We start from the raw sequence: 27,248 nt of genomic DNA, 5'->3' as shown, positions 1-27,248 counted from the left end.
TATCATATGCCAAGATTTATTTTTTCACTTGTAGAAATGTGTTTCAGTGAAAGTTACTTTCTTCTCTTTTACTGCAGATTACAAAAGCTTCAAGAAGAAGTTTAAATGCTGGTTTAGCCTACTCAGAACATCATCAGATTCGTGTTTCCCAGCAAGACTACAAACTATTCCGAGCCCTTTTTCTGTTGATGATCTCTTTTTTCATTATGTGGAGCCCAATAATAGTAATTATTTTTTTAATTTTAGTTCAGAACTTCAAAAAGGATTTAAATATTTTGCCATCAGTTTTCTTCTGGATAGCATTATTCACTTTTGCCAACTCTGCTGTCAATCCAATTCTGTATAATGTTTCCCATTTCAGACGTAAATGTCAGGAAATTCTTCTCTGTTGTACAAGGAACCCTGAAAGGCATGGAGCAGGTACAGAAACCACTGCAAGAAGAAGTAACCGTGAACAGCCACATTTGTCTTTCATTACCAGATAATTATTTAAAGTCTGAGCTGCACCACACTTTGGATTTTGTCTATGCTATCCCAGGTCACATAGGTCATTATGTTATAGTATTACATGCCAGCAGAGGAGGAAAAAAAGCTAAATGCATATTTTTAATTCCTGCAAGTAAAATTCTCTTGACTTCATTTGCTTTTCCTTAGTAAGGTTTGGACAATTTAATCCAATGGATTGGATTCTTCTCTTATGCTGAAATAAATAGAAATATGGCAGTGAAGCTGGTGAATGTAAAATAGTTTAATTAAGTACTTTTAATTTTCTAGTGAAAATGTTCATCCTCAGAAGGTATCTGCTTTTTTTTTAAATCCAGTTTTTAGAGGGAACTTGATTAAACACTTCAATAGTTGACTGCCTGAACACATGTTTGAGCAAACTAACTGAAACAAGGTAATCAACATGTTATCACCAAGTAAATGACCAGTTTGGTTCCATCTCAAATTAAAAATAAGGACTTAATGCATGTGAATTTACAAGTGAAGAATAAATAAATAAATGGTTGTCATGTGTAAAATAGTTCTTTTTAAAATATGCATATTTTTAATGTTCACTAGTCATATAATAAAGTTCATTAGTGATATATAGGGTCACTGAAATTCCTTTCTCTTTTCTAAATGATTTCCAGTATTTTATAGAGAAAGTATAGTGTTCTATTTGGAAAGAAAATACATATGCTTGGAAGTTCATGATAAATACTCTTTTAGTCAGAAATTGAAACCACTAAAAAAAGCAAGATTAAATTCTTGATTATCACCATGTGTCACCAGCTCAAAACAGTGCACTAAGATAACAGGCTACTAATGAAACCATTAGGTAGTGTCTACCTACATACAGATTTACATACAATTTGCATCACCTGTAATCCAAGTTTATTAAAATGTTTCATTGGTTTATTAACAAGGTGAGCTACACAGCTCAGATAAATATATTGAAAATCTAAATGAAGCCATTTAAAGCATTTTCCAGAGAACACATGATCAACGTGTTAGCTTTACATCCATGGTGCTGTTACGTGGTTTCTTGCCACAGGGTTGGACCTCCTTAAGAGCAAAATCCTGAAACACAAAAATCACAGTTGTGTTTGTCAATCTAGACAAAATTTAATTACATGAACTTTCACCAAATTTAAAATGCATACATATCTAATTTCTTTAAAATGCTCTTGAGTCTAGTAGTCTGTTAATTGTAATAATAATGCCATTACCTTTTTCTGAAGCTTATAATTCCAAGGAATTTTCAACTCAGAACAAAACAGGAATTCATCCAATCTGTCACCCCTCTCCTGAGCATTTTAATACTTTTGCAGACAAGGTACTGGGCAGATCAGTGATAAAAGAGTATCTTGCAGAGATAAGAGTCTATACTTTAATAAACTTCTAGTTATTTGCTTAAAAAGAATCAATTTAAGAATGTCTTTCCACAAAGTAAGAATGTCCTGACTCACAAAACTTCTAATGGCAATAGTAAATTAGCAGAAGGAATATGCCACTCTTTATTTTACAATTTTTCCTTCTACCAAATACTAACAGCAGATGCAGCTTTCAGTTCTACTGACATGACACTATTTACAAGTACTCTGACTTCATATTGACACTGACATAACACAGCTTCAAGTTACTTGAGCTATTACTCTGAGAGAAAAAATGTGTATATATATATATGCATATATAAAAAATGTATACATACATGCATATTTATATATATTATATATATTTCTATATTTATATATAAACGAGTACTTAAAATAAATATTATTTTAATATTTAAAATATCAATAAATATAAATATAAATATATAAATAAATTATATATATTTATAATAAATTAAAAATAGCTTGAGCTATATTTGAGAAGCAACTACTATCATGCAGCACAAGTTAGAACAAAAAACTTTAATTTCCTAGGCTTCTCTTTTGCCTTGAACAGCCAGTACAAAATATTAAAATTAATATTTTAATTTTTTTTAAAATCAAGGTAAGTTTTGTACATCTATTAGTTGAGGGGGCACACACATATGTGCACGCATGCACACACTCTCTTAATTAACTTCAAGACATTGGCAGGGTGTGCACAATTAGCAACAGATACCAGCCTATTCTTGCAGCATTTACTAATATCAGTCAGAATTTTATCACAGTAACAATGGCATGCAGGTCAGTGCAGACAATTGAAATTGCTTTGTTTTGGTAGTAATTCTGTAGCTCTTAATAGCAGATTTAAAATTAAAGTAGTAGGGCTTCCAATCCACACATAAGGAATTAAGCAAATTTTGTTAGAGTTTATGATATGAAGCTTCCAAGATTTTTTTTTTTTTTCAGTTTAGCTTACAATCATTCCCTCAGTCCCAAATGTGCTTGCTTTGCAGGAAGTTTAGCTTAATGATACTGGAGAATTCAGAATCGACTAATAATAGGGTCCTGATCAATAAAGGGAAATGCAAATTGCTGGCTTTAAGCTTTGATGCTGGGCTTATAAACTCTGGCATAATCCTTAATAAAAACATACCCAGGCTCCTATTTTTCATTTGTAAACCACAGAACTCACACAGTCATATCAGACACTGCACTCAACACCTAACATCTGAGTATAAATTAGGATAGCAAACAAAGAAGAGTGTGACTTGGTAGATTAGATATTTGATATCTATAACAAACTATAGGAAGCAGCATGATCAACTTTTAAATTATCTTAGATTTAATAGAATATCCCTTAACATCTGATTATTTGGCTTTCTTATTTTCAGAAATTTTTATTCTTGCTGGACTTGAAAAGCAGGGAATGCAGGATGCAAAACAGAAAAGTATAATCAATTTATATAATGACATTGTTTCTTTTCTATCCTAACATTTATGCAGTCATACAAATCATTCATAGAAGTTGATTCAATTTGCATTTTTGATGTCTCTTATTCTTGACTGTTCTAAGTCTTAATTGATGTACGTTGTCTCCAAATTCTCATTCAAGACAAATTTTTGTTTTCATTGCTATCAGGAACTTTTCCTGGGTCACTGATCATTACTGTAAACACTACCTACTTTAGCAGAGTAGGTGGCACCCTGTTCTTCAAGGCACCCTGTTATCAGCACACTACTTTACAACACAGCAATATATTACTCTGTGTTTGTGGCTCAGATGAACAGATAATAGAGACATGACAGCTGACTTTGCTCATCTGTTATGACTTTCTTTATATGACACAAAAGTTCCTTCAGTCAATCCCAGTTTGTTCTATCATGTCATTGAGAAAAGCCTTTAATCTTGATTTACAGATTTCAGTGATGAAGAACATACAACAGCTCTTGGTAAACTGTTCCAAAGGTTAATGACCTTTGGAGTTAAACAAATGGCTGTTTATTTCTGCTCTGAATGTGTCCAGTTTAAAGTTCCATCCCTTTAAATTTATTATTTCTGTGTTTGCAAGTCTTCTTCTATCCAATTCCTTACTGCTTGTGTGGACAAGCACAGACATTGTTCAGGTCACCCCTTAAACTCTTTCTAATGAGAAAGATTAAGATCTTTGAAGCACTCACTAGAGGACACATTTTACAAATTTTCAATCATTTTCTCTGCTCTTCTTTGAAACTTCTAATTTATCCTCAGTACTTTTTCCAGTTATGCTTGTCACCAAATGTGACATAGCAATTAGGCCTATGCCAAGCAAAACAATCTCATTGTTTGGTCTTGGTTTATGCTTCCAAGAATCGTATTAACTCTTTTGCTCACATCATTACATTCATTGGGAGTTCCCATTCAGCTGATTCAACAGCCAAGTCTTTCATAGATAACATGTCTTCCAGGATGTGAGGGGTGGGGAGGGAGTAGGGAGAGGTACTACTATTTTATTTGTTCTAAATATTTTGATTTTTCTCATTCACTCTTTACAATTCCCCACTTTGGATGTAATTCTTATCAGTAAGTATTATGGTTCCTTCTAGATTATTACCATTTGGCCTTTCGTAATATACCTGAGCACAAGTGAGCTAATTCCCTGTGTTGTAAACTCAGCCTGACTATGTGACTCAAGATAGTGCCATGCTTCCAATGAGGGCTATGTCCCTCTTCCACAGCTCTTTATGAAACAGCTGGCATGAGGACTTGTGAGAAAGGGTCTTCTAAAAGGTATCCTTTCCAAGACTTCTATTTTCCTTAAAAGCCTTTCTGAGGAATTTCCTAAAGAAGTATTTGAACAAAGGCAAAGACATCTGATGAAAGCTACCCAATTATTTTTACCACAGCTATGAAGTTTATCCTTCCCATGTTTACTCACTCTACATTGATTTAATTGTTTTACAACTTCCTCTAATTACTGTTTCAGCTGATCTGATATACTGCATGAAAATCTGAGCATCTCAACTCTCCTTCAGATAAGGGAAGTTGGAAATAATTTAAAACCAGCTCCAGTTTTCGAAAGACAATGTTACAGCCACTAAGTAAGACTTTATGCATTTGATGTGTAGTGAGCAAGAGAATCTCAGTGCTTTAGTCACTAAAACCCTGAAATAAAATTCTTCAGAAAAAAAGTTTCTCACCATTGTGAGCAATAACTCTGTATTTTCTGTCCAAACAGAGGTCTATCTGCCTTTGTCTGACAATTTTCAGTGCATCTGGAGGCAATCCCTTGGGGTCCCGGGAGAACACAAAGGAGTAGCTGTCAGCACAAGTGCCATCTGAATTTAGTTGGCGGCAGGAGTAGTGAAGAGCGTATGTATCATAATCTGTGTCCACTACCCAGTGATCATCGTCTGGAAGAAACCATAACAAAGAAGGAAAAGTGTTAGAGATACCAGTGAAATCTAGTAAATCAGAAAGTATTGCTGACATAACTCTGTAAAGGAAATACTAAGATGAAGACTGGTACAAATTATAACAGATTAACTTTTCATTTATTCCTTCATTCAGTATTTAATTCCATGTTTATTTTTTAAAAGAAAATAAAGACAGACATGCTAGGCCTGCTCAAGATGACTCAAACCCATAAATATTTTCCTACCAGGGATGTTACTTAGACAGCATTTGTAAGGAAAAAGAGTATCATGCAGTTTGCATGTGTATTAGAAGTGTATTTGCAAGAAGTTCTGCTATAAACCCTCTTCTAAAAACACAGTTACAACTTCAGAGAATTCTTAACTATTCAGCTTTGCAACCTGACCTAAACCTGGTCACACAGGCCCTCTGTTCCAAAAGAAGCAAGGCTGCTTCAGTGTTTCCAGTAAAACCTGACATATCTGCACCTTCCTCTCCCGGAGCAAAACGTTCTCCCTTGCAGTACATCTGCACTGAAGGCAACACACTGTTGTCTTCCCCTTCTCTCCTGTGGGGGTCACCAGACATTTTAGAAGGGTAGAGTTTGGGGTCAGCCAGCAATCTAAAGAACCTATGATGCAGCAGCATATTGTGAGGAGACCTGGGAACTATTTAAGACAAATTGGCATCCAAAACATGCTTTGTAACTGTATCTTGGATGGAATGGAGCTCCTGTCAGTTCCAAATTCTACCTGCTTTTCTTGGAAACAATCCAAGGAAATGTCTTGAGCTACAAAGTGTCCGAATCTCTACTTGGCTCAAGGAACTAATTTTGCATAGGGTGTGAGAGATGACATAAAAGTATGAATATATCAATATATACATATGATTATATTTGTCTCTTAAAACAGATAAATCCCTACATTTGCAGACACAAGACCAAACAAAATAACATTTTCTAAATCCTCTTTCCTTCTTGGCCAGCTCTGACATCAGGCTTCAGAGAAAACAGAAGCATCCGGTAACTGAGTTCTGAACTGAAACAAGTCTTAAAATACTTCATCTGCCTTTCATTTCTTTCCAAACAGTGGCCTTCAATTACATTGTTGGGTAACAAACAAAAGAAATACAAGATATACAAAGGCCAGGTCTTCACTTGTTTAAAGAAAGCCAACCAGCTGTCCCATATAAAAAGTAGTGATTACCTTGCTCACATTAAGCCTTGCAGTATGATAGTTATTATGTTTTAAATGTGTTTAAGAAATTCAACAGTACTTTTTCCTTCCCCAGCATGGACATGCAACATAACTAGTCTTCCAAGAAGTTCTGTATCTTCTATAATTAAGTACTCACTTCCTTTCTGAAGAAAAGAGGCGACACCCCAGTACTTCATCTTGAACTTGGCAGGATCCTCTGTGTCAGTGAAAGAGCCGATCATGTCAGCACAGACATCCCAGTTACTGTAGCCGGAGACAATAATAAAAATCACTTTCCAATCTAAGAGCACAGGTTCAGTGTGACTAGTACAGGGACAGCAGGTAAGATTGGAGCAGTAGCTTAGTGAAATGGAACAAGAGGAGAATGGCAAACAACTTACTTGAAGAGTCTGACTCTGCCCTTTGCAGTGGCAGTCATTTGTCCATTCTCATCTACGGTGAACTGGGCTACCACATTGTCCTGCAGAAACAGCCCCTCAGGATCTTTTTTTGCCATAGCATACCAGGTGCCACTGTACTGCAAGGAAATAAGAAAGGCTTCAGTTAGACACAGAACAATGGAAACATTACAACCAGACAGTACAGAATAGGGGAGGTGACAGAGGATAGAGCACGCAGATCTTTGACACCATACCTCAAAGGTGTACCCAAGAAACAAATCCAGCTGTTTCAACAGCATAAACCCCTCAAATACATCCTACTGCAGTCATAATTTGTGGAAATACAGACTTCTTTTTGATAATCTTATTTGTATCTGCAGCTGTCCCGTATAAGGAACACAAAATTGAGTGGAAAAAGGAATAACAACTGGCAGATCTTGGCAGATCTTGACAGATCTATGTATATTTTTTTTCCTTGCAATGGTGTCTGAAAACACTGGACTATTAATTTTTCATAGAAACAACCAAGTCAATACACTCCTTCTGCTTATACCCTACAGTTTGAGACCATTCTGCTAAAAATCAGTTTCTGCAGTATTCCTTTATCAGGTGCATCAGGATCCAGCATCTGTAGAGGTGTGGACATCACACACTTAAGCTGTTTCTCAGTATTACAGTCTGTGACTTTGAAAAATGACCACACTGGTGCTACTGAATGCCAAATTTTGTAGCCTGGAAATAGTTATGCAAAACATCACAAATCCAGGAGAGTAAAGAAGATTTACCCTGGTCTTGTCGAAGTTCTCCTTGACTTTGAAGCTGCTTACTCGGCAGTCCCGCTCCGCAGTGCTGCTGCCCAGCAAGGACAGTGACAGCAGCAGCAGCCAGGGTAGAGCTCTCTCTGTGTGAGCCATCCTGTCCCTGCAGCAAACAGAGAATAGCATCAGAAACAGGCTCTGTTACACAAGTGAAGGGAGGAAGGCTGCTCTGATAAGTCGCCAGGGTGTCATGCAGCTTTCCCTGATGCATGTGCAGGCAAGAAACCTGGCTGTCCCCAGCCCACAACAGCAGGGTCCCTTACAGACAGTGCTGGTTCCTGGAGCTTCTTGAGAGCCCAAATGTTGATGGTGGTGGCACTGCCCAGACAAGGACGGCTTTATGTACTCCTGGGGCTTTCGCAACCTGCTGAGCCACGGAGCCCACATTGGAGAAGGCAGCAGGGAGGTGGGTTGATGGACGCTGCAGGCTGGGGCCCCTTCATAACAGCTTCTTGCGTAACACCCATGGGCTCAGGTGGTCTTTGACCCTGATCTGCAGCCAAGCAGGCTCTAGGAACAAATGCCTCTCTTTGCTTTTCCCAACCCAAAAGCAGAGCTCACACCTGGGGGAAGGGGTGTGCACAGCTGTGGGGAGAACAAATGGAATGAGAGGCATCCCACCTTTGCATGGGGGAGAGTGAACTGCCTCCACCTCCTCTGCGATTTTACACACTGCAGTCCAAAATCCATCTTACCCAATATGCTCAACTCAGTTACAAGGTGCAGACTTGTTTCCTCCATCTCCTCCCCAAAGTCCTTTCCTCTTTTACCCTGATAAACAGTGGAAAACGTAATACTTACAAGTTTCTGCTCATGTTTCTGAAAGCCTGGTGATTCCAGAACCTCTTCAGGTCTTCATGACTGGTTCCTTCTTGCTTCCAAAAGGCTCTCTTGGGTGCTAAATCATCTCCCATACAGCTCCCAGCAACAGGAAGGGGGGTCCTGCAGATCCTTAGGATGCTGAAAGAGCCCTTTTATGTGGTAGCAAGACTTAATTGTGGCCTGCAAATACCCAAGTGCATGTACATACCACACCGGGCCATTCTGACATCTGATGAATTTTAAATCAGATGTTCCATAGTTTTTATTCTGTTTTTGGCAAACTGTTTTCAGTTATATAAACCATTATTTTCTCCTGTCCAGGCAAGTTTTGCAGCCTCTTAGTCAATATTTGTTCTCTAGTTTCAACATCTTTAGGAAGCATTAGAGAAAATCTGTTAATTATTTTCTAGGCATGTAACCAGAGCAGGATAGGAATGATTGCTACCAAGAGAACTACTTCACCAGCTTTTTTCACCTCCCATTTTTTTAAAGAATAAAGACAGAAGCCTGTTATTTGAAAGGCCGATATTCATTACTTTAAAAATCCAGTAAAAATATAATTTAAATATGGAGATACCAATGTAGTACAAAAAAATTCCTCATTAGTAGCCAATGTACAGCTTTAACCAATTTATTCAGCATGGTCTTTCCCAGAAGTTTACTTAATATTCCTTTCATACATTCATAAAAATATTAGACTTCTTACTGTTACTGTTGCTGTCCTTTACAATCTCTTCTCATATACAATGCAAACAATCTCATTGATTTATCTTCCTTTTCTGCTTTATGTTGGAGGCTTTTTGCACAGTGAGTATGTTTTGTTCACCTTCTCAAACATCTATTGCTCAGGGCTGTTCCATGTCTGCCTTTGATTTCCTGGATAACATCAGACACTAAAAATTCCACTACATTTAGTATTAAGTTTCTATTCATACTAAAGAACATATTTAACACAGGGAACTAGAAGGGTATATGTATATTAATTGTCCTGAAACTTTCAGTGGTAGCTTCGCAATAAGTCAACATTTCCATTTTTAAGCTGAGATTTTTAAATTTGCTAATTCCTATGAAGACTGGAGAGAAAAAATTAAACTCTATTCTTCCGGTGATTTTCAGAATCTTGCTTTAGTCTGGCAATGATGATACCAGTGATACATACACATTTTTATAAAACCTTTGCAAAACACTCACTGGTCTTAATATATGAATTCATCATATGAATTTGACTGAATCAACAAGGATTTTTGTTCAGTGTCTCACATGACTGATAACAATAAGATGGATTATAGCTTAATTCATAATCTTTGAATCTATTACTTTATTTAATACCAAAGAAAACAACTATTTATTTATTCTCTGCCATTTTGTGAAATATTATCCTTTCTCCTGTTTGTCCTGTTCAAAAATCTGCATACTGCTTTATATTATTAGAGAGGTTCTTGCAGGATCAAAATTTTCCTATAAAGTTTTTTCAATAGCATAATTGTCTCTGAAGTTTTCAGAGAAGTCTAGTCACTCATCCACATAAATCAAAACCTGCTGAGATTTGATCACCTCTGAAAATCCAGGTTAGTATTCCTGTTACATATACTGCTGTTGTCAGAAGATTTACAGATGGGAAATGAAACCAGGTGTCAATGAAACAAAAATTTACTTCTGTTAATAAGTTTTAATAAAATCAGTTCTAAATGCATGCAAGAGTTATTACAGTCTCCTAAATTAATCTGATGTAATAAATCTAAATCAAAAAAGTGTAAATTTGTATAAGCCATGGCACAGCATTTCTTTAATTGTGTACCTCTACTGCTCTCTGCAATATTTGGCAACTCATATCTGGTGGAGGTTCCTGACAGGTTCAGTAATTAAAATATCCACTCATTTAGGTCTTCAAGTCTGGGATGTCTACAAACTCTATACAATGCCCAAGGAAACTCTTCATTTGATGTGTTATCATTGGGAATTTGGGGTAGTGCAGCTACAGTGAAATTACACCAGGATTTCCAGTCAGATTTTGACAAGAGCAGAAGAGAAGCTGGGCAAGTCAGAATGACATGAAGGTCACACAAGAAGTTGGGCTCTCTGCCTCCTCTGCTTTAGCCATACCTCTTATACTGCCTACCAGAGACACAGGTCTCTTCTTCACATTGATGAAGTCCGTTCAGAGCTACAGATGAAGCACTTCCTTGGTTCAGTGGGACAAGGTTCTTAGGCAAAAAGGCTGCTCTTTTGTTGGTTACATCTAGATCAGGGTTGGGGGAGGAATGGAAGGTTTCTGGTAGTCGAGCATCGCTATGGCAATTCAAGGGTGAATTCTTCCTCAGTCCTAAGAGATACAGTGGTGCCAGCAGAACTGTGTAAACTCATAAACAGTGTAAACTTTGCTTCAGTTAAATACCATTTGGATTGATTGGGCTCTGGGTTTGCTTGAGAAATGATGTCAGTGAGTGGTCCTCATCCAGACCTAGATATTCACCTTGTAAATTTATACTTCGTATGCAAATGGAAAGGACTTGGGCCAGTATTTCAATAGAATCTGAGAGGAATACGTGAGATCAAGTTAATGATATCCAAAGATTTCTAGGTTCTGGGAAAGCTCAGACAATTATATTCAAGAGAATTATTAAAATATTGATTACCGATTTAAATATTGATAAGTTTCATACATGATTTCTGATACCTGAGGGTAGCAGCATATTATGAATATTACAGAATTTTTTTTAAAGTCACAATGTATTTTTTTGAACTACATTTAATGAAAGGGAAAGAAGGTCTTCTACCTTTGAATTTTGCCAAGAGGACAGTAACTTCTGGCAGTAATTCTGTCACTGAATTATTTTCTACATTAATAGCATGTAAAATTTTGCAATATTCTCTGTTAGGTATAGCAAGGAAAAAATATGGAAGGAAATGGCTGGAAAAGAAGTTTCATTGTAGGAATTATTTTATTGTTATTTATGATTTTTTTAAAAAAGGAAGAAATTATTCAAATTACTATTTAAAATATTTTTAATGCTGCAACTTTCAATCTTTACATATTAAAAGGACTAAAATTTTATTTTTTTGTTCACAAGACTAAGTCAAACTCTTAGGAGAAAGTTGACTCAAAAACTACTGGTAGGAAATGGATCATCCATTTCCAGCTAGACTAACATAGATTGAAAGATTTTTTTGCTGTCTTCTCTTGATTGTTTATTTATAGAATGCCATTCACAAACATGGGTATCCATTAAACTCTCAGAGGTAGATTTGCAGGCAAATGAATGACCACTCTGTGCACAGAGCCGGGGATGCAAGTGTAGCCACTGTCCTCTGAATCCAGACTCATATCAAAACAAATGGCATGAGCTGAGCCAAGGAGCTCCGGGTACTTTGTAAGGGACAACAGTGTACACTGTCACCATCACAACTGCTCCTCTTGGTGGCAGTCTGAGTACAGAGGTCAAGGACAGAACGGAATAGAAAGGATTGCCCTTTGCTCCATGCCAGCCTGTGTACTGCCTGTTTTTGTAATTTAATGACGTGGCATTTTGTTTAGGGAGTAAATTTACACTGAACTCTTTACAAACACTATTTACTAACAAAACCAGATCAAAATGGCACCTCTATTTTCTTTAGCAAGTCTTTCTGAGGGTTGCAATTATGAATTGAATTTTTTTTTCTGGGCATATTACTAAAATGGAAACAATTTGAAACAAAGACCTGAAGCTCTCCAACAGGGTGGCCACCCAGGTGAGAATCTAAATCATCTAAATCATAAATGATGGAAGACACAGACATGATGAAGTGAGTCTAGCAATGAACCACAAAGATCACAAAGCAATAGGAGAATCTGACAAAAATAGAGGCTGAGAGAGCTGGAACTCTTTAGCCCAAAAAGGTTTGAGGGGATCTCAACAACATGCATACTGACAGGAGGACATGAAGAAGAGAGTCAGACCCTCCCTGGCAGTGCTGAATAAACATTCTCAATAGTAAAAACTTGTCAAATAACCTAAAATCACCAGGGAGTAAGTGTGAGAATGGCTGAGATGAAAACACTTCTGCCTTTTGCCTTAGTCTGTGTACTATAATTCATGCCAAGCTATGAAGAAATCCATGCTTTTGGTCAAAGCTGCAGTGCATCTGGAAACCCAGGTTAACCCCTTTACACTAGACTCTCCCCCAGAGTCTATAATCTCTGTTGATTATTAATTTCATGATCCCCTAGAGCTAATAATTGTTAGTTTTATGAGAACATAAACATTTGCAGCTCTATGGAAAAAGCAGTGAACTTACTATCTTCAGCATTTATGTTTTTAAGATTGTTTCTGTAAGGAAAGGGATAGAGAATTATTGTAAAAGAAACATGAAATTAAGGATGTTTATAAGGGTTCCCAGAAAATACCGAGTCAGTGACACCAAAACATTTCAGTGTTAAAACCTGGCTATGTTAGGGTCACAGAGTACCTGTTGTAAAAAACCTACAGAATCTGTTCTCACAACCTATCCATTTAGGAAAAAAACCCCAAATAACCCTAAACATTAATTTCTTGACTTTCCAATGTCCAGACAGTGACCACGATATTAACCCAATCAAAAGTCATGCAATTGAAATAAGCATGTTTGATCTGCGTTTTTTCAGAAAATCTTAACTGAATAAACCACAGTAACTGTTACCAGGATGGGCAGAGACATTCAGATACAAACATTGAGCTGAACTGGGAAACCTTATAAATACCTTTGACATTTACGTGCTGCCTGAATCTATTTAAATAACCATGTCTGTCAGTTATCCTTCTTAGGAGTTTCCATGTATCACAAGGGCTCAGGAACGGTCTACTACTAAGAACTACTCCATAAATAGTTTGATTTCTGTAGGTACTACAAACGTCAAAGGCAAACGACATCACATGTATTAAAATCACAAAGCAAACATACTTTTGAGAGTCTCTGAAATTAAATTAAGTTTAAATACAAATGTGAATTAGCTTTAATAAAGATAAAATGTTCAATACTGTGGAAAAAAAAAGGATAGTAAAGGAGACAGAACAGAAAGTAAATGTCATATTCCAGCAGAGAAACTTAAAAATTCATTACAACATTTCAAAACTAACTTCTATTGGTTTCTGATATTTCTTTCCATGTCATTTCACATTTGACAGTGCAAGAGTGCAATTTTAAGAGTGAATCTAAATTAAGGAAAATACAATAACAACTGCTTTATGATACAAGAATGATTATGGGACAGCCCAGCTACATCTAAAATATTTTATTACAAAGAAAATGTATCACCTTACATAGTACTTAATTAAAAAATTCTCTTTATTTGTTATGTCAAGGTAAAAATACTGTAGTTTATCCTTTGTAAAAACAGATCAGCATGAGGGAGATTTTGTGGAAGCATGATAAGCATTTTAGGTGATCTTGCAGATAGAAAAAAGTGATAATAAAATTATTTTGTTAGTTTACAAAAATGTAAACCTCCAACCTTCCTGCCCCAAAAGAAAATGGTATCACCTGGTCAGGTTGCCTGTATTCAGTTATTCTCTCTCCAGAGAGTGACATGCCACTCTATTTCACTGAATTAATGTGATGACAATATAAATAATTGATGTTTAAACTGATTTATCTTGTGTAATAAAGATAAATGTGTAAGTCTTATATAGAAGTTAATTTTTTAGAATTTTTTAGCTGGGTATGAGACAGATCCTTTATAGGCGCCATCTACTTCAAAGAAATTACTATGGGGAATGTTCTAAAGTCAGTAAAAAATATGACTGAACGCATAATGCAAAAAATGTTACTATTCCTTCACATGATTTCATTGAGGCTCTTCAACATCTTCTTCTTTTAAAACACAGAATGAAAAGTAATGAGCTAGAAATTAGGAAGAGGACAAGAAATAATTTAGCTCTATGTAGTTATATACAAAATTCTTTTCAAGTCTCTACTGCTTTTATATGTATTGATCAAATATTGAAACTATTAATATTGAAATTGAGTAAGAATAAATGTGCCTTTCTTCTGCTGTTTTCTTGCAAACTCTGTGTGTATATAATGGTGAGAATACTCTGCTGTGCTGCCACAAGTTCCTATCACTGGGTCACCTATCAAGAAGTTGCTGCAAACTCACACACCCACCAGGGAGGGACCTGTTCCCGAGGCTGCTGGGGGCAGCAACACAGAGAAAATGAGCCAGGCCAAAATGTGTTTGTAATGTGCTGATTCTCATGTACCTTTTAAAATCTGTAGCGCATCTGTAGTCTGGCAAAAATTAGTGCCATACACAGTATTTCATATCATGGTCAGAGGGAAAAGTAACGTTAGGTGTCATTGAGCATCTATCAGTGACCTGTTCTTTGTGCTCGACAGTATCTGTGTCAGTTGTCCATGTTGATTCTTTGAGATCTGTTGATAAAAACAAATGTCGACACACTGTGGCTTCTGGCAGACAGATGATGTTGTACTTTGGCAATACTCTTTTCAAATTTAGAATGGCCAAAGGGTGAATGTTTTATTTTCTTACACCAAGAATCTCTCATTGCTTCTGATTTGGATGCTATAAACAGAAGAAAGATTAATTGCAGTCCTCCTACTGTGCTGGAATTCAGATCTGTTTCAATGAAAACAGATCATTTACTGTCATAGTTGACACTTAAATTAGGCCTTTTCACACATGTAGATTTGGAATGTTTGCTCCTCAGATTCAACATATTTTCCACCATTCCTTTTCCATTCATGTGTGTAACATAAAACTTCTAATGACAGGAAACTTCAAACATGTATAACCATATATCTGTATCTATACAGATACATGGTTATCTATGGTATATCTATGACCAAACTCAAGATTCTCTCTTTGCCTAGTATTTGTCAGTTAGTTTCCTTTTAGTGTTATTTAATAGAACAGACATCTCCAACTTTTTCTGAAGAAAGTGTAGACCCTGACTGGATATTTATGCTTATCAAATAAAAACTTTACTGTTTCCTCAACTCAGTTTGAATTCAATCAGTTTTCTGATTTTATTCTTTCTTTTGGCTCTCTTCTTTTCAAGGGAAAAAAAAACAAAAAAAACCCAAGCCATATCTGGCTGTGCTAAGTCAAATTCTAATTCTTTTATTCCATTGTCACCTAGATAAATCACTGGAGTGCTTGAGGATTTCACACATTTTATTCATATAGCTTTATAATTATTTACTTTTAGTAATCCAATTTCCATCATCTCCTGACTATTTCAAGGAAATCTAAGTTCTACCATTTAAAAGATTTCGCTGTAACATTCTGTTTTCCTGCCCTTAAGTGCCTCTCACAAATACACGTGTGTACATCTGTGCACGTGTATAATGTGGGCTAAGTATCTGGGTGGAATTTCTCATATGAAGTTCTAATAGGAACTTCTGTGTGCACAGTACAGTATATATACTGTGAATAAAGGAGATAACATACAGGTATACATATCTACACATCAGACAATTTTATAAGAATTAATTGATTAGTTTAAAATGCTAAAATGATTCCCTGAGGATTTATGAGCTAAGAATGCTCAGGGGTTTAGTGTCCTGACATCTCTTTAATTAGCGGTCTCCAAGATCTCACACTAAGAAGATGCTAAGCCAGTGCCTTCTGTCATATCTCAAGAGCATCAGAAGGCTTGGAAGCCACAGAGGAAGATGAATCTATTATGTCTGTGAGCTATACAATATGTACAAAGTACATTTTTCTTACTAGTAACAGGTTAGGACTTCTTGCTACCATTCCTGCTTTGATGGTGATGCAGTTCTAAAAGAAATCCTAAGAAAAATCCAGCAAAAATGGGTGAGGTAAATAAAGATGCCGTTGAAAAATACTTGGAGAACAACCCCCAGTTTGCCAAGGAGTATTTCGACCGAAAAATGAGACCAGAAGTGGTGGGAAGTATCTTTAACGTGAACCCTGGAGATGTGAAGGAAGGAGTCAGCTTCAAAGACATGTCCCGTCTGGAGGAGAGTAACATAATTTTTGAGTTGGTAACAGAAATTCAGGATGAGGCATGTGTTATGGAAAAGATGGTGCACAAGGCCCTACAGAGGCTGGCACAGCTGCTGGCAGCTGATCGGTGTAGTATGTTCATTTGTCGTTCCCGAAATGGTATTCCAGAGGTAGCCTCCAGGATTCTTGATATCACTCCAACTTCCAACTATGAGCAGAATTTGGTGAAACCAGAAAATGAGACTGTTTTTCCTCTGGACATCGGGATAGTGGGATGGGTTGCTCATACCAAGAAGTTTTTTAATATACCTGATGTGACAAAGGTAAGTGACTTCTCTTGGGGTGTGGGGTTCTGTTCATTTGCTTACTCAGCCTCCTGCCCAGGGCTTCAGGTAAAAAGTTGTTCTTCAGAAAAATCTCAGAGACCAGTAACATGAGAAATACATCAGCAGAGCTGGCTTAAAATTCAACAGAACCACATCAGATAGCCTAGCTAGGTGTTTTCAGTGTCCTTGTAGTAATTCTAATGTCAACGACTATAATAATGGAGGAGAATATCAGATTAATAGAGACCATTAAATACCCGAGTTTCTGCTGAACAAGGCAGGCTTGTATTCTGCTTTCCAGTATGGGTTTGCAAGTGTTCTCTGTTATCATTCCATGCTGCCATGCATGCATCTCTGAGTCATTTAATTTGCAGCTTTTGTAATGAAGATGTATCCTTATTAGTAAGTGAATGAGGAAAGAGGATGTCAACATACATATTCAGCTTCATGTCAGTGTTTGATTGAAAATGGGTTTGATTTTGAGTATGTCTGTATCCAGGGCTTTTGTTCAAAACTGTCTATAGAAGAAAATTATTGAGTCAGAGCTATTCTGACATTTTTGAAGTTCCTGTTGAATCTGCACTGAATCACCTTTATTCTTTAAGGTGCTGATAAGAGTTTATTTATTATTTATTAATTTTATTTAAATCTTTATTATTATTATTTATTCCAAATGTTAATTAAAATGATGAGTGACCTAACAAAAGTGAAACATGCATGTATGAGGTTTGCTTTAGAAACTGTTCTGAAATACATGGGGAAACATAAACATGCTTTGAATTTTAAGATATCTTTAAAAATAACTAACCTCGCATCATCAAATGCTGGCATCTTCATTTCTTTTTAGTCCTATGCCAAAAATCTGAACATAATCAAGTGGTGATAAGATAATTATCAAGATGACAGTCTGGATTCTCAGTATCTCCTATACAGTCAATTTAAAATTCCAGAATATTTTAGAGATAGAAACCACTAGTCCTGAGCTCCATGCAAATAATCAAAGTATTTATACAGGGCAATTAACTATGTTTTGCAAGAGGTAAACCATAAATAATATATTTTATCATGCTAAAAGTTATAAAGGACTACTTTTAAAGCTCAGAATCAAATGAATATTTATATATATGAAAATAACATTCCAGTATACAGTAAACTGCCTCCAATGTAAGTAGAAATTGCAGGGGCAAACAGAAGACTGACTGATTTGAGAAAACAATCAGTTCATTTTCAACTGCCCACTAATATCCTTTCTTCAATGGCTGCTGTTGTGACAAGAAGTGTCTGATTTACTGCCTCTTACCACCACGTGGGGAGATTGGAGGATAATCCAAGTTCATAAGACTGATTACATGCGAAAAGATCAGGAGGATCAAGAAAGATGTGCCTCCTATCAGACACTGCACTGATGCTTAATATCATTAAGTGAGAGGCGCCCAGAGCAGAGCTAACCAAATATTTCTGTGTTTGCAACAGGATTTGTTCAAAATTTTGTGACAAATGTTATTTATGTATGCTTAAGTAAGAGAACTTTTCTGTCCATCTGATCCTGCTAGGTGTTTTGCACTCATAAAATAATGTCAGCTGAGTATCTGTTATTATTAAATCATTCTAAGGTAATCTTTACTTAGGCACCCATTTACTCTCTTAGGATTACTGCGGTTTATGCCATTAGGCACACATTTAAAAATGCAATTCAACTATGGTCCCATTAATCTAAGTCTGGTAACTAAATATCATCAGAATATTGACAGTTTATTAGATCATTACAAAACTCCAAGAGACTTCTCTGGGACCAAAGTCTGATATTTAAAAACAACCCTAAAGATCTCAAAATGTCAGCACTGTCATTCTTTGCATACAAAAAGTCAGTGTTCAAGTTCACACTTCTCACACAAGCAGAGCTCCCAATTATGTCACCAAAATCTTTATCTCCATAGCAAACCCAGAACTGTAGTTTGAGTCAGTAATGTTTAATGTGTATAATTAGTTCCTGGCAGCAGAAATACACAGCCACTGAAGTCTTTATCACATTTCAGAAATGATAATTATTTTACAGTTCACTACATACACACTTCAGTCAAACAAGATTGTCTGCTACCCAAATTCTGAACAAAAAATAACAGGAAGAGCTAAGCCAGAGAAGAATTTTTCCCCTAGGGCCTCGTCAGAATAAAAAATGCACAATGATTATTTCTCATTGGCTACAGTACTTAAAGAAGTTACATCTAGACACTTTTTACTGTTGACACAGGCCATATCCAAATAGCATAGTGTTTTTTAACTCTAAAGTACATGACAACATTGACAAAAGCATGGTGTGACATTTTCATGCTTCAATCATTACCGCTTTATAACAAAAGTAAATGCAATAAAAGATCACAACAGCAATAAATCATTGAAAAAAATTTGACTCTACTTTTAGTTCCTGGTAACCAGTTCTTTAGGGATTATCTCCCTCTTCTAACTGGAAAGGTACCAATAAACGTGAGGAAGCTCCTCATCCTGACTAATGCTCCAGAAAATAAAAGGGGAGGAAAAGATACAGACCTTCGATAATTAACTTAGTAGGCAGTCTCCTCCCCACAAGATTATGGACCTGTTGACTGTGAGAGCTAATAGTATTTAATCCAGGATTTAATAGTTGTGAGAAACAGAAGGCCAGGCAGGACCATTAGCCTAATAATTTGTCTTACATTATTCACAGGGTCTAGCAGAGTATGTGCGTCAAATATTACAAAGTAAAATAATAGGCTGCAAAAAATTTGCTATGTCCATTAATAAGCTTTTAACAGTTACTGATAACACAGACAACATTATAAAGGAGAACACAATTACCTTACATTTTTCTCCAAGGCATTATTTCCAAAAAAAAAGCTAAGAACTAAAAAATAGTTCTACAAGGAGTATGTCTTTTTTGGAGAATCAAAATCTCCCATTCTCAGCTTGTAAGAACCAATAATAAAGACTTTTTAAATTTGCTTTAATCCACAACCTATTTAAATTATTGCACTGTTCCTTTCAATCCAGAGGCATTTGAAGACAAGGATTTAATTAAGGACAGGAAACTCAAGAAATAATATTCTTTGTTTTAGTTGAGTATAAAATTATAAAAATGTTGAAAAAATGCTTCAAAAGAAGTGAAGGCTTTTGGCTTAGATCTATAGAGGTGCTGAAATATTTGGATACTGAATTATCAGTCCTCATTTCTAGAGGTCTTGCAATGGAACTCACAACCCCCAGTGAAATGAAGAATCAAGAGACCATCGGAGAGTCCAACTCAGATTAAGCAGCCAGAAGAGTGATTGTTGTGGCACCTAATTTAACCACTGGAAACCTATGGTACAAATCAACTTAAACACATCTTCAAGTTGCAAGCATTGGTATCATCCATTCGTAAGCTGATCCAGCTTCAGAACAGCAGCTCTACACTTTAACCCAAGAGTGGGAGAGACTTTAATTCCAGGCCTGTCTAAACTGACAGCAGTTTCAGATTAATGTGGATGTTCTTGTCCCCAGACTCCAGGCTGCCTGAGGTAGCTTTTTGCATGCAAGAATATGCACGGCAACTGTTAATGTCTGCTCCTCCATTTTATCTCATCTTGATAATAAACACCAGATCATCAGAAATCACACTCAACAAATATTTACTGGAAAAATGAAAATGTTCCAATCTTCTATAATGGCAAAGATTTAGTTGATTTACTAGAAAATATTTTATCACAGGAACAAATTTCTATTAATTGTGCCTTCCAGAAGAAAACCTCAACCAATTATTTCCTTTAGTTACTATTCTAAGAGGAAAGTTTCCAAAACTGAAGAAAAAACATACATTAAAAATTAAAATTAAAAGCTCCCTTTTATCTAATTTTCTTGTTTCATGTAAAAAACCAATATAACACAGTTCCAGTTTCTAAAAGTTGCAAAATAGTCACTACTATGGCAAATAACAAGCAGGCATGTCAGTGACATAATTGAAAAGTTCAACCCCCAAGTGCTGTTAAATATATATTAATTTCTCCTTGATTCAGTTTCAGAACTCTAGTTAATAAAAAAGTCAATTTGTTCTGCAATGCTAGTAAGCTACATCTTGAAATTTAGATCCCTTACAATATGTAATTTTTGTAGTGTGGGCTAAGAAAGGGCCAGATAGATGGTGCTTTTTATTTTCTATTCATACTCAATTACATCATTATGAAACAAAACCATTTGTGACTTGAAATTAGGCTAAGTACAAGTGATGAAGCATCATAGCACATTAATACCATCTATCAAATGGTTAAAATTTCTGAGACAATGGAAGACAATCAGTGGAAAAACAAAATATCAGGAAGAGAAGAAAATACTGGAGTGCAACCAGAAAGAAATGTGGAGATAATGCAAAGAAATATGTGCAGTCTGAGCTCATCTATCCAACACAGAACCTCACACCCAATAGGAGCAAAATAGTCACAACTGCAAGGGGTCACAGTAACCCCTTCTTCCTCTGCTTTACAAGGGCAAAGAGGTGGACAAAAACAGGCATCTGCTGTCTTGGCCCTGTCACCTCACCTGCAGGATTAAGTCTTATCCCTTGTTGTGTTGGGTCACTCCAGCCACAGGCAGCATTGCAGGGAGGAGTGGCTGGAAAGCTGCCTGGCAGAAAAAGACCTGAGGGTGCTGATCAACAGTAGCTGAACATGAGCCAGCAGTGCCCAGATGGGCAAGAAGGCCAAGGGCATCCTGGCTTGGATCAGAAACAGTGTGGCCAGCAGGACCAGGGCAGAGATTGCTGCCCTATATCAAGCACGGGTGAGGCTACACATCGAATCCTGTGTCCCCTCACTACAAGAAACATATTGAGGTGCTGGAGCATTCCAGAGCAGGGTGACAAAGCTGAAGGAGGATTTGGAACACAAGTCCTGTGAGGAATGGCTAAAGTAGCTGGGGGTGTTGAGCCTGGAGAAAAGCAGGCTCAGAGTGTCTATAAACCCCTGAAAGGTGGGAGTCAGCCTCTTCTCCCAGCTGACAAATAATAGGATAACAGGAAATGGCTTCAAGTTGTGCCAGGAGAGGTTCAGATTGGATATTAGGAAATATTCCTCCATCAAAAGGGTTGTGCTAGCTGGTCATGCTAGCTTGGTGCTGGAGCTGGCTTCCTGCAAATCCAGGATATGTTACATATCTCAGGATCTATTTAAAGAACTGATCATTGTATAGTAAATGGCTTGGTATCTCAGCATTAAGTGGAGCTAGTAGGAAATGGCTACAAATATACTACAGTTAAGGAGTTAGCAGCAGATTTCCTTTCCATAATTTCTCTTTCAAAGCCTATTTTGTGATTTAACTGAGAGCTGAATGTTCAAAACATTGCTCTAAAAGATAGTTTGATTTATAAGATCAGGCTCAAGTAGACTAAGTCCACATTGATGTAGACATGGCGGCAACAAGATGTTCTTGTGGCTCTGGTACTGCAGACCACATTTCTTGCTTATTTGTCTATGAATATGATTTCTTAGATATTGTTAAAAGTGATTTTCTTCAGAAAAACGAAAGAGCTTATGTTACCAAGATAAAATATTTTTAAAACTCTGTTGGAAATAAAGGCTTCAAAACGCCTAGAAATTATGTATATAATATTTAATAATGAAAAGGCAAAATCTAAGCACAATGTTTTGCTTATATATGCAAAGAATGTGAGACAGGAGTGTTTGTATGTCTTGTGGGAATGCTGCCAATGCATTAGAAGGTATTTTTATCTTTCTGCTTCACACTACCTAGGCACAGGATGGCTTGTGGTTACTGAACTTTCTGTTTATTAACAGAGACTTGTATTAAAATATTTCTATCCTTTGCAAAAAATGCACGACAAAAATGCTTCTTCTGAACACTTCTGATCACCACTGCTTGTAACTTTATTCTGGAGTTATTAAACAAAGTAAGACATAGCAGCTGCTCATTTGGTGTCTACAGATCCCTTTTAAGTGTTCAGAAATCCAGGAGCATCTGAAATGTTTATTTATTCCTTCAGAGCAGAGTACAGTACCCTAAACCCAGGAATCTGGGCCTTGCCAGGAACGCTAGATGCTTTTAGTGACACAAAGGGACTACAAGACAGGGTCAAGTTACCAGTCTAATTTACTGGGTTTTCAATGGCTAAAACAGTCAGAAATACAAAACCTGAAGCTCAAAACCACACCCAAGTCCAGAATGGTTGTGTCAGTAGATAATACATCCTACAGAAAAACGAATATTTCCATGTAATAACATAATTGTTTAGCAGGCTGCGGGTCAGGATTTGATTCTTACAGAGTAGAGACAGATTACCTGGCATTTTCTCTGGATGTCTTTTAAATTATATACTCCTATACCTTTGTCTGAGAAAACCAAAAAATAACAACTCAGGGAGTTTGTTGGAAACAGACAAAGCACCCTCTTTTCACTTGGAAAATATATTCAAAAGTGGCTACACTTTCCAGAGATCTAAACAGAGCCTGCTACATCGAATGACATTTGTAGGGATGACACATACACACTTAAGGGAATCAATTGCTGTCCTTAAGGGAATCAATTCTCTGTAAAGAGAGCCCAGGGTATAAATACAATATCTAAGAGTTACTTCCAGACATTTAATTTATTTCACTGAAATGCAGCCCTAGAAGGAAACATAAAATGCAAACATAAAAGATGGACTGCCTAAAGACTATGAAAAACAAGGGAAAAGCCCAAATCCTAATATTTTGATGACATAATAAAATTGTTTCTTTTTAGAGTTGTATATGCTATAAATTCAACATATACTAGAAACAATTGCTAGACAGAAGAGGTGTTGCAATACAACAAAGAGGGGCAAAAGGAAATTAAGAGGAAAAATCTAAACTTTAGAAACAAACGATTTTAGTTCTGGCATTTCCAAGCATTGTCAGGCTTGATTTTATAACCTAGAAAAAGCTTATTTGTTTGGGGTTTTGTTCAAGTAGCTTTATGTATAATCTATGAAAGCTGAAGTTCCATTTTGTGGCATCCTGCAACATTCTCCAGCCTATCAACAAGGAAGACACCTTGGGATGCACCACCAAGATCTCAGCTGCCTAAGCTCATGTAGTAATGAATAGTAGCAATATTTGCCAGCTCTGGGAATAGACATGCAGTGTAAGTGGGTTGAATGCTCATCTCTGCAGAAGTTTGAGTACTGGCAGGTTAGCAGTGAAATGTGAGGGGATGGAAAAGGCTCCATGAAGACACAGTCTGGCTCTTTTAGCTGCTTAGTAGAACGGCATTTTTCAATATGCACATATCAACAGATTCCAAACCTCCAACTTATAACTTACCTCACTCAGATGCATTTTCTTAATAACATAACAGAATATAACAATCTTGACAAACAGGTTTCTCTGAAGAGGTTTAAACCCTTTTTATTAAATTAAAAAGAACACTAAAGCCTTTGAAGAAAACACCAAGAATTTGGATATGTTCTCCATGAAGCATGAACTAGCTTCCCAATATTTTTACATTAAAAAATTAGAAGAATAGCTTTTGCTACACCCTCCTCAGCATTTGGTTTTAAGGATGAAAATGTAAATATGGAGGAGTGAGTTGTGGTTTATTCATTAGTCACATGGCTTTATTCCCACAGGATCACACACTCAACAAAAGCAGCTCTGATTCTATGTCCTATGTCCTATGTCCTATATCCTATATCCTATACTTATATCCTTTCCTTTAACCAAAAGGGCTTGTAGAGCTGGGAGCAACAGGGATGGAAGTGTGTCAGACAGGAAGGAATAAGAAACAGGTCAGCCAGATGAATACTTGCTGGGGATGCTTCTCTGCCATAAGTATTTGCATACAGGACAGGAGGTATTTCTAAATATTGTATGAGGGAAACACATAACGAATTTTATTTACAAAAATAATCAAATAATAATAAATATTAACATAGCTATGAAGTAATTCTCTAAAATGCAAGTCATATATATTAGATTAATAGGTAGTCGCAAGGTCATATTATTATATTTCATTTATTCTGTATTTCCCATATTTTTAATTCTCTCAGCATTATAATAACAACCTGCACAGAACTTGGTTTCAGAAGCTATCTTCATAACCAATGCCTCAGTTAGGCTTGTACATATAGCTCTGCTAGACTGAGTTAAGTAAGGATAGTGAGGTTTTTTCAAAACTGTGAAACGGTGCTCACAGAATTGCAAACATTAGTTATCAAATGAAATGATAATTTTCTGTTGGCATGGTAATTGTTGTGCATTTAACTTGTGATTTTTTCCCTTTTCTTTCAGAACAACCATTTTTCTGACTTTATGGACAAAAAAACTGGTTATAAAACAGTCAATATGTTGGCAACTCCAATTACACAGGGTAAAGAGGTGCTTGCTGTTGTGATGGCACTCAACAAATTAAATGCCCCTGAGTTCTCAAAAGAGGATGAAGAGGTAAAATGTCACACAGTAATACAGCTTTTAGTTCAACAAGTAGTTTGAGTGACTCTATATCTTAATTTAATACTTTTGTCTTATTTTTGATCTTTGTCATTTTTAGGTATTTAAAAAATACCTCAACTTTGTATCTTTGATGGTAAGAAATAATCACACGTCGTATCTCTACAATATTGAATCACGAAAAAGCCAGGTATAGCAGCATTTTTTAATAAAAACATTTCATTTTTCTCTGAAACAATTATCATTCCCACTATTTTATATTCTTGCAATTTTATTGATGCAAGAATACAATCTATTTATTCTTTTTTAATTTGTAAACAGTGATGCACTTTATAATTTCACTCTGGAATGCCTAGGATTCATATTTTTATGTTTTCTTACTGTTCTGAACACTATCCTTTTTCTCTTTTATTGTAAATAGATGCTTTTGTGGTCTGCCAACAAAGTATTTGAAGAACTAACAGATATAGAACGACAGTTTCATAAAGCACTGTATACTATTCGAATGTATTTGAATTGTGAAAGATACTCTGTTGGTCTGCTGGACATGACTAAAGAGAAGGTAACAACTATTTTTCCTACTAGCTAGAAACTCCTAACATGAAGTCCCCAAGACACAAAGTTACCACGCTTTCTAATTATTTTTGATAATTTATATAAAATCTAACAATGTTACAAAGATTACATGCAAAATCTAAGTATGGCAAAGGATACAACCAAAATAAAAATAAAGGCAATTCTGAAAAACTTTTTCATATGCATAATTCCATGTGAGAAAGGGCAGAGGTACAGGTCTGATTATTGCTTTAGAAATATCTACCTGCTAAAACAACTAAGCTGTGCTAATCTTTAGGGTTTAAGATTAGCCTGCAATTTGCTGGCAAACATCTCTTGTCTGGAATATAATCACCAATGTTTTCTTAAAATTATCTGAAATATGACCATAGTAAACTATGTAGAAATAAAAATCAATTTGAATACACAATGTGATGTTATCTATGAATACAGAACTCATTTGTTTTTTTTCCTTTTTCCCTGTACATCCTTTTCTCAGGAGTTTTATGACGAGTGGCCAATCCGGCTGGGGGAGGCAGAGCCTTACAAAGGCCCCAAGACACCTGATGGACGAGTGAGTATATTAATTTTTCTTTCTGTGAATCTTAAATTTGAGATTGAAGTTGTACAAGTCACCTAGATGTTTTTATATTTTTATTTAGGAAGTCAACTTTTATAAGATTATTGACTATCTGTTACATGGACAAGAAGAAATCAAAGTCATTCCGTGAGTATTCATTGGCAGCTTGTGAATCTGTGGTAATTAAATATTGCTGGGATAGAATAGCATGTCTACATTGTAGAAATAAATTCATTTCATTGTCTCTCAAAAGGTCACCTCCAGCTGATCACTGGTGTCTTGTCAGTGGATTGCCAACATATGTTGCTGAAAATGGTCTTGTAAGTTCATAGCAAAACTAAAAACTAGCATTTTAAATCATGTAGTTGTTCTGATTGAACAAAAAATCCCAAAAACCTCCCCATGACCAAAATCCTCCACAAAAATACCATGATACTTCTTCCAGTGCCTTTGGTTCCCAGTGAAATAATTTGAGTCAGTATTTTGGATGGAGACAAGGCCACAGCACAAATGGTGAAAACAGCAGGATAATTTCTCTAAGATTGTGGTGATATCAGAGGAATAATGTGTGTGTCCGATGTCACTTTCTAGGTGTGCTAAAAATGTCAGAGTAAGAAAATCATCACATGAAAGGTTTTAATTTTTTCTTAATTTCTTATATCCTCTTGCATAGACATACATAATTCAAAGTCAGGATGTATGACAGCTATGAGTAACCATCTGGCATTTTTAATAGAGCCCTTAGGACTTAATTATTTCTTTCTAGAAACCCCCATGCCATTTTAAACTGGAAGTGATTTTCTTAACCATTATGCCTTTGCACTGTGAGACATTGCTACAAACATTCCAAAACTATGTCTTCTAGAATAGCCACATCTAATTTAAGTGTAATGGTTTTAGTTTCTGTACTTAGCTAGGAT

At 36.2% G+C, this 27,248-nt stretch overlaps 2 protein-coding genes across 2 annotated transcripts in view; one reads left to right on the top strand and one right to left on the bottom strand.

Annotated features, from left to right (window-relative positions):
• RBP4 (retinol binding protein 4) lies at positions 1-8,594 on the bottom strand. Its single transcript, XM_033515836.1, has 6 exons — positions 8,467-8,594; positions 7,633-7,768; positions 6,848-6,984; positions 6,604-6,710; positions 5,037-5,249; positions 1-1,563 (listed from the first exon to the last, which is right to left on the bottom strand). The coding sequence occupies exons 1-6, from the start codon at positions 8,577-8,579 to the stop codon at positions 1,550-1,552; spliced, it is 720 nt and encodes a 239-aa protein (XP_033371727.1). The 5' UTR covers positions 8,580-8,594; the 3' UTR covers positions 1-1,549.
• Positions 8,595-8,630: 36 nt separating this feature from the next.
• The window catches only part of PDE6C (phosphodiesterase 6C), a 33,774-nt gene continuing 15,156 nt past the window's right edge, over positions 8,631-27,248 (top strand). The window contains exons 1-7 of the mRNA XM_015633580.2: positions 8,631-16,758; positions 25,035-25,187; positions 25,294-25,383; positions 25,615-25,755; positions 26,248-26,322; positions 26,411-26,475; positions 26,582-26,648. Of these exons, the coding sequence (XP_015489066.1) occupies positions 16,279-16,758; positions 25,035-25,187; positions 25,294-25,383; positions 25,615-25,755; positions 26,248-26,322; positions 26,411-26,475; positions 26,582-26,648 (1,071 nt within the window). The 5' untranslated portion in view covers positions 8,631-16,278. The remainder of the gene's footprint in view (positions 16,759-25,034; positions 25,188-25,293; positions 25,384-25,614; positions 25,756-26,247; positions 26,323-26,410; positions 26,476-26,581; positions 26,649-27,248) is intronic.

This window comes from Parus major, chromosome 6, assembly GCF_001522545.3.
Source record: "Parus major isolate Abel chromosome 6, Parus_major1.1, whole genome shotgun sequence".
Lineage (NCBI taxonomy): Eukaryota > Metazoa > Chordata > Aves > Passeriformes > Paridae > Parus > Parus major.
This window is presented reverse-complemented; position numbering and strand designations above follow the sequence as displayed.